The sequence below is a fragment of the Nansenia antarctica genome, assembly GCF_963989245.1.
Source record: "Nansenia antarctica genome assembly, chromosome: 3".
Taxonomy (NCBI): Eukaryota; Metazoa; Chordata; class Actinopteri; order Argentiniformes; family Microstomatidae; genus Nansenia; species Nansenia antarctica.
This window is the reverse complement of record NC_137688.1, coordinates 51,926,492-51,935,173: the sequence shown is the minus strand read 5'-3', so window position 1 is coordinate 51,935,173 and position 8,682 is coordinate 51,926,492. Positions and strand designations below refer to the sequence as shown.

The window sequence follows — 8,682 nt, the reverse complement described above, 5'->3', positions numbered from 1 at the left end:
GTAGCCAGGGGAGGCTGGTTCATTAGGGGCAATTGGACAATGCCCCACCAAAGGGAGAAGAGAGAGATTTTTTTCCTATGACTTCTAGACAGTGTTGCTTCTGAATATCATAGTCCAATCAGCTAGTGTTCTGTGGAGTATAGTCCAATCAGCTAGTGTTCTGTGGAGTATATCATAGTCCAATCAGCTAGTGTTCTGTGGAGTATGTTCCAATCAGCTTCAAGTCCCGCCCCTTTCAGGGCAACTTTCAATCTACTCGAAATTGCACTAGGCTGTTCTCGTAGACTTGCATGTAAAATCTATTTTGGTAACTTCAGGCCATTCGGTCATTTGTCTATGGGGTTTTGGGACATGCACAAAGAATCGTACGTGCTTACGTCATGTCATACGGCCGGCGTAGCTTTCAGATCACGTTCGTTCACCTGCTTCACCATGGCTATGGCGGCTAGTAATGTTTGCTTCGTGTTTTTATTTGTTTTGTTCGTTTTGTGTTTTGTGTAATATGTCTATTGGCAACATTCTACTGCTGGTCTTAATTATCAGCGACCGTCTCCGCTGCCGTGCGACCAACACGCAGGGGGAATATGGAACTATACAGCAAATCACACAGCAAACCACTACCGGACTTTGTAAACAAATTGAACAAATGGATTAGAAGGAGGCATCTTTTGTTCCCAACTTGATGATATTGCAACTGGACCTATTACCGAAGTCAAACTTGTGTAAGTAAGTGAATCATCTGTCCTTCAGTCATGATAGGAAAACCAAATCGATGCTGGGAGAAGGAATGGCAGACTGTATTCTGATTGTATCTTCTATGCTCTTTGTATGTTTCTATGCTCTTTGTATGTTTCTATGCTCTTTGTATGTTTCTATGCTCTTTGTATGTGTCTTGGTGTAGGAGAAACGTAGGACCACGTTGGAAACAAGTGTTTCGGTACACGTTGACGTGTAGAAACTGTAGAGAGAAAATTGTAGAAATTGTAGAGAAAACTGGGGGGGTAGAGGTGATGAAGAGGTCTGTACAGGGGGGGGTAGAGGGGATGGAGAGGTCTGTACAGGGGGGTAGAGGGGATGAAGAGGTCTGTACAGGGGGGTAGAGGGGATGAAGAGGTCTGTACAGGGGGGGTAGAGGGGATGAAGAGGTCTGTAGAGGGGGGTAGAGGGGATGAAGAGGTCTGTACAGGGGATGAAGAGGTCTGTACAGAGGGGTAGAGGGGATGAAGAGGTCTGTACAGAGGGGTAGAGGGGATGAAGAGGTCTGTACAGGGGGGTAGAGGGGATGAAGAGGTCTGTACAGGGGGGTAGAGGGGATGAAGAGGTCTGTACAGGGGGGTAGAGGGGATGGAGAGGTCTGTAGAGGTGGGTAGAGGGGATGGAGAGGTCTGTAGAGGTGGGTAGAGGGGATGAAGAGGTCTGTAGAGGTGGGTAGAGGGGATGAAAAGGTCTGTACAGGGGGGTAGAGGGGATGAAGAGGTCTGTACAGGGGGGTAGAGGGGATGGCGAGGTCTGTACAGGGGGGTAGAGCTATTCTCATGCTAAAATTGACTGTAAATCCAGATTTTAAAGTTGATATTCTTCCCCGTGGAGCATGCCCCCATAACCTGTGCCCCACCCAAACATTTTAGCACCAGCCGCCACTGCTGGTAGCCCATTGACATCATGGTGTCAAGTAATGTATAAATAAATGTGCTGAATTGATATGCCCTTTTGTGTTTTCATGTATATATATATTTCTAAGAATGTATTTAACTATTTCTGAGTATTTCACTACTCAGTTATACATTTTCCATAGTTTGCTTCAAATAGCTGTTATGTGATAATAAAGTCATAATAATAATAACATATATTTCAACCCTTTGTATATATACACATCTCCGCATTCTCTGTGCCATTATGCTTGTTAATCATTTTAATTCGTTAGAGTAAACTAATAGGTATGAAATGAAAAAAAGATTCATTACCTTTAGCTATGGTTAATGTAATAGGGTCAACCATTACATATCTTATCACTTTCTCTTCAGAGAATGGTAGAGATGTATTAATTACTATGGCCACACCCCTCTTCTTACCATATGACGCATGAAATACTTGGTTTACCAAATCCTTTCTCAATGTTTTGTAGTCTTCCTCAATCAGATGTGTTTTTTGTAGTAAAGCAACACGATGTAATGAAATGCAATGAATTTATTGTAAATCAATACAGCATGAAACCATATTTACATAAAAATGGATTGACCATACACAAACAAAAACGTATTCATTCACAAATTAGCTGGAATCAAGTAATAACATTGTGTAGGTTAACCGAAATATAGCATGTGTACATATACATATATATCTTATTTGGGAAATGTTTGGGGCCTGTAGCCACATCTAACCCACGCCCATGGAGAGGATGGACTGACTCAGACAGCATGCACGTGTCAAAAGCCCCTCCCTCTGACATGACTCTAACTCTAGCTAGATCCAGACTCTAGCTGGAAGGAATAAGTGAATAAGGCCATCGGTCATCCACCGTTATCATTTGGGGTAATGTGACCAACATGTAGTTCACACTACTGTTCAGATTCAGTTTTATATTTGCGACTGCAAGCACACTAATTAATCAATCACTCTTCCGAACTGGGAGCCTTGAAACTTGCGCACACAGGGATGCCAAGATTGTCCTTGACCTCTAACAGAAATAAATCATAATCAATTTTAAGTTCAAATTAAAAAAAAAATATTTCCAGCAATTCTTGACGTTCTTCTTTGTCTTCAATCAGTGTCAATTTAGCCTCTATTTCCTCTCTCTGTATTTTGTCCAATTGCAGAAAAGCAGGCTCCTGGACCTTCCCTTACAGCCGGTGGGCGTTCTTGTTCATCCACTCCGCTCCCAGGAGGGTGGACTTGCCACGGTCTACAAGACAAAAACAGTTTAAAGTCCTCTTACAGTGGTCCATAGAAACAGTTCTACAGCCAGTGGTGTAGTGGCACCGTTTTCATATAAGGTTATAGTAATATACAGTACTGGTGAAGAGAAACATACCGAAGTTGTCGTCTTCTGTCCTCTTTTTCTTGGCGTCTTCCTCTTGCATTGTTGCGGCATAGCTGTGGTCATTTCTTATGGCATTGCTGCCCACCACACTGTCAGACCGCTCACACTGAAGGAATTATTTACCATTCAGCATCATGCTCACCTCCTGTTCCCTCTTCCGCTTCTTGGGGACCCTGAAAACCGGCTGCAGTGACCCTTGGAGCAACGCTCTGGCCTCATCGGTCCAGTGGGCAAACCTCTGCCCGTGGCTTTGAGTGAGATAGTGACAGAATAAAAAAGTAAGCCAACTTTTCTCTGCGGTTTCGGAAGTTACATTTAAAGTGAAGTCTTACCCCTCAATCTGGAACCGTTCCATTAGAACGATGCACCACCATCTCCTCAGGCGTCCCATATCCCTCTAAAAAAATTGAGAGAAGAAATGTAAAGTCAAAATGGTTCTTTGCGCTTGGGCAATGGGTGTTTCCAGAGATATATATATGCTACAACAGCCAAACCGTTATGGTTTAGAATGTTAATGGTAACAGATTTAGTTTCCTCCTTGACTCTCCTCACCGTCGGAGAAGAGAAACACTGACCTCTGTGAACTGAAGTGGAGCGTCAGTGGTGAGACAGAGTGCATACTGTGAAAGGCAAAGATCTGCTTATTAGGTTATGACCATTTCAAATGAACAACATTTTCAATAGAATAGAAAGGAATTTACCATCAATATGAAGACACCACAATCAATCCCTGCGTTTTGGCGAGGGAAACCCTGAAAGAATTGGACAAGGTGTTAATAGCAATATAACAGTTATGTGGTCAAAAGGATAATAAAGACATGTGCAAGTGCATGAGATGCAGGACAAAAGTACCTTGATGTCTCTGCCGTACATGGTTGCCCACTGGCCTGGGGCGATGCGATGAGCTAGATCACTGTCAAAATCCAGCATAAGAGTATTTGTGTCAGACAAATTGACTCTTAACTATATGAAAAATGCTACAATACAAGAACACCTAACAATGTCACATATGACACATAATAAATGTCTCTTATCCCCCAAATATAGCACCAGAACATGGTATATTAATTACTCTTGCAATATGACTTAGTGAAAGAATGACAAGAGAATTCATATTACTGGGTTTCCTTACATTCAACATACTATTGCATGCTTTAAGAAAGATGAATGTTACGATAGCCACTGAACATGGTGTAAACAAAATAACTTGAAAACAGCCTTTGAACGAGGCTTTGAACAAGGCTTCTTGGAACAAGCCGAACATTATAATTCATAGTATCCTGTTACAGACATGTTGTTTGCTAAGAAAATGTGTTATAAATTAAATTGTATTAGTTGACAACCCTGGTCAATAAGCTGTCTTACTGTATTATTAGAATACTATGAATTATGTAGATTTCCCTTATAAGCCACAGAACAGGGCTGACTATTGTCGTTATGTTACAAAACCTAAAGACGCCATGGTAACAGCTGTCGCCAAAACCATCGGGGTTTAGCGAGTCCACCAAAAGCAGCTCCTTTGCTTTAGGTTTGATGATCTGTCAACCATTTACAAAGCAGATAACATTACATGCTCTCCTAAAACAGAAGAGAAATGTACAGCACAAGTTGAGTACATTTTTACTTTGACTGTTGAGAGGATTTGGATTACACTCACACAAAGCAAATAGTGATCCGCTTTTCCTGGCTGTCGACTCCAGGCAGGGATGACGATGGCATCCTTGTGCAGGAGGTCCTTCTAGCATTTTAGAAGTTATTTTGCATTTTTTTAGGCTTGGGTGGTATCTATTTTTTTATTCCTTTTTATCGATTTCCAAATACCATGATATACATCAATACCGCCCAAGCCTATGTCAATGTCAAGCAACACAGGTCACAGGTAAAAGGAACTTACAGGAAGTCCAGCCATTGGGTCCACAGTGTTGGACTTCCACGTTGGGACTACGTATAAGTCCACAATGTGGATGTCTTTTCCCTATATTGACAGTTTTTCACAAAAAAGAAATGTTGTAATGAATTAGTGCAATATCAAGGGAAAACTGCACTACTTTTTGAAAAAGACGTTACAGGTGTTAATGAATACCGGCATACATCTGCATAATTTATGTTTTAACAAATAACAAAACCTTACATGTTTTTGTGTGGCCTCTTTGATGAATCTGAAACATGCGTTTCCAATCTGCAACAGAGTAATATAAGTAAGTAACTTGTGCCGATAAGTTACTGTGAGGACAAGCAATGACAAGAATTCCAATGTACCTGTTCTGGTTATATATGGCAATTCAACTTTCTATTCTATTCTATACATACATTGGACTCCATGAGCTGAGGAAGGCCCAAGCTCCAAAAGTCCTCCCGCACCAGGCTGACATCCCCCTCCTTCACAATGATCTCCATTTGAGATCTTTGTGGGTCCAGTACATAATTTAGCTACAAGTAATAGATATAAAACATACTTTAAATCAATAGCAAACATACAAAAGATGATTGCGTATCAAGTAGACATTTATATCTACCAGCATATCCTGGCTTGGGGTCATAGCGCACAGATACGGAGGGACGACTGGTGGCTCAGGCTCTCTGGACTCTGATGGAGAGGATAGTCAGGATACAGTATTATGCAAGTATCACATACATACAGTTACTGCACATACACACTTAGTGTGTGTCCTTGTATTAACAAGAATAATACCTCTCAAATTAGGCCTGATGAACGGCTTCAGCTGGGCAACGTTCATACCCTGCTTTAGCTGAGGCCCTTTGGTGCTGGACAGCATCACCACACCCTTGGGTGAGATGGAGGATATGATGTGCGGCCCAAACCAATTGGCCTCCAGTCGCCCTCCTTTCCGTCCCTCCTTCCTTTTGTTTGCCCGTAGGACCTCATCCCCAACTTTGAAGTCAAAGGATTTGACCCCCTTTTGTTTCTGGGCCTCGTAGGTCTTTTTCTGCCTTGCCTGGGCAATTTGGATGTTCTGGTAAATCTGAAATTTTTTTATCATTTAATTAATTTTCCCTTGAAACATATTCATATCTTATAGCATATATTGCAATATGTATGCATATTTGTTATTATTAGATATTATTATGCATAAATTGCCATTTTTACATCACCTTTGCATGTAGATCTGTAACTTCGACAGTCTTCGCCTGTACATCCTCCTCTGTCAAATCAACCACAACCACAGCTGAGTCGTCACCCTCCTCAGTCTGTGTTGTGTTGATGACACCTGGACTGCGAGGGTGCCGTCCGAACAGTGCCATGTACGGGGTGTACCTGGTTGATCGCTGTAAAACAAAACAAAAGTACAATCAATAGCATTTCACCATCTTTCTATATTGTTTAAATTGTTTTTTGTTTCTTTCTATGTTTGTTTGAATTGTTTACATATGCAGTTGTTACACAATAGTAGGCTACCTGCTTAGAGGTGTTGATGCTCATTATGATGCCCCTCAAATGGACATCCCAGTCGTTCTGTCCCTCCCCACAGTACTTGGCAAGCGCAGTCTTCACGTTGCGGTTTGTGCGCTCGTCCTGTCCATTGGCCTGGGGGTGGTAGGATGACGTGATGCAGTGTTTGACACCCAGAGCCTCAAAAACACCACGGTTGACCTGCAGATGCATTAGTGCAGCGGTTCCCAAACTTTTTCAATCAGGCCCCCCTTGGGTAATTGGAAATATTTTCGAGCCCCCCCTAACCCGGTCCCCACCTAGATTGATATAATTAATTGTATAAAGTTGTACAAACATTACATTTTCTCTTCTAATAATAACAAGACACATATATCCAACTATAGTTTTATATTTTATTATGGGTTGAAAAGGAACATAAGTGCTTGGCAAATGATCCTGTGCCACTGAAATATTCAACATATCAACATTAACTAATTTCTACTGCATCACTATTCTTACTCTACACATTCCTATCACAATTACGATCAATGACTTGTGTGTGCTTGCTTTGCCTTGCAAATCTTCTCAAAGCGGGGTTGTTGTTTTGAGACTGCCACTCTCAGTTCATTCTCAATGTTCAACTTCGACCTGTATTTGCTTTTGATAGCAGCAACAGCAGAAAAGCCTATCTCACACAGGTACGATGTTGCAAAAGTCAGCAGTATTCCCACAGTTTTTAAATGTTTTATTATTATTATTTTATTTCTGCGCCCCCCCCCTGCAGTAACCCCGCGCCCCACTAGGGGGGCGCGCCCCACAGTTTGGGAAACGCTGCATTAGTGTATGCAATTAAATTAGATTAAATTACAATTATCAAATGACACACATCACATACACTGTGTCTTATATAGATAACTGTACCTCATTCACAAATTCCCGTCCTTGGTCGGTAATGATCCTCTCTACCAGTCCAAAGTCAAGAAGAATGTTAACTATCTTCCTGGACACCTCATTGGCTGTTTTGGTGTAGAGGGTTTTTGCCACAGCCCACTTGGTGAAGAGGTCGGTTGCAGTCAGAATGTATCTGCAATGAAAAATGCTGATTGTTCTCCATTAGCTACAGCATTGCAGCAGCTATTCCTCATGGGGTCCACCAAAAACTTGCTTCATAACCTTTATTGACTTATCCAATACATGATGTCAGCTTATCTCACTAGCTTTAACCAAAAGGGGTTACACATACTTCTGCCCAACATTCAGTAGCTACCTTTTGCCCTTTGCAGTGGTGGGAAGTGGACCCATGAGATCAATCCCCAGGACACTCCATGCCTCTTTCACTTGGATGGGATGGAGTACAGGTGCAACTGTCTTTATTGTCTCATGATGTTGACAGCGGGGGCACTCATCAACCTTTAAAACAGTGACATTTCAGAGGAAATTATCTAGAGTCAGAGAATTCTTGATGTGGTTGAGGCGTCATGTTGGTGGTGGTGGTGGTGGTGGTCAGCTGCTGGGCTTAGTGCCTTAGGTGCAGAACCGCTGTGGTTGAGGGGCCGCGGCCTGTATGATGGTCTGGGTGTTCCAGTGCAGAATCAGATTGTGGTCAGTATGAGAATTACACAAGAATTGGAGATCTTTGAGTAAAAGATCATTGCTAATGGGCAGTGTATAAATTACAATGTTCACACACACCATGCACTAATAACATCAAAAACTCACCCATTTTGTGACATCCTCCCGCAAGGTGGACCAGTGGTAGGACGCCGTCACCTTCTCCAGCGTTCGGCGTCTCCCTGGATGACCCCCAGTCCCATGGTTGTCGTGGCACTCCTTCAGATCAAATCAAACTTCATTTGTATAGCCCATTTCTCACAAAAATGTGACACAATGTGCTTCACAGAGAGCAAAGAAGATAAAACAACAATAGTACAGATGAAACAACAATAAAGACAGACATTTAAAAGGCGAGATTGAATAAGTAGGTTTTGAGGTCTCCAACAATGATAATCTTGTCATAATTGGGAAAGATGATGGACAAGAACTCAAGTCAGATAAGAAAGTTACCATCAGGACATCACGAACTCCATCTTTGTTGCACACCACCAAGCGATGTTTGTCCTTGTACTTGTCCTTGTAGTACAACTCCTCACCTGATGCAGCAGGAAAATACAGCATTCATTTAGAAGTGCAAATATAAAGCCACTGGAAACAGGTTTTATGCACACAATAGTTAGCAGATGCTTAATGA

The 8,682-nt window shown here is 42.0% G+C and overlaps 1 protein-coding gene across 1 annotated transcript; it reads right to left on the bottom strand.

The window, feature by feature from the left end:
• Positions 1–2,763: 2,763 nt before the first annotated feature.
• On the bottom strand, positions 2,764–3,422 carry LOC308152384 (uncharacterized protein). The gene is made up of 4 exons (XM_080525351.1): positions 3,373–3,422; positions 3,183–3,288; positions 3,032–3,146; positions 2,764–2,902 (listed from the first exon to the last, which is right to left on the bottom strand). The coding sequence occupies exons 1-4, from the start codon at positions 3,393–3,395 to the stop codon at positions 2,841–2,843; spliced, it is 306 nt and encodes a 101-aa protein (XP_080381477.1). The 5' UTR covers positions 3,396–3,422; the 3' UTR covers positions 2,764–2,840.
• Between the last annotated feature and the right edge of the window lie 5,260 nt (positions 3,423–8,682).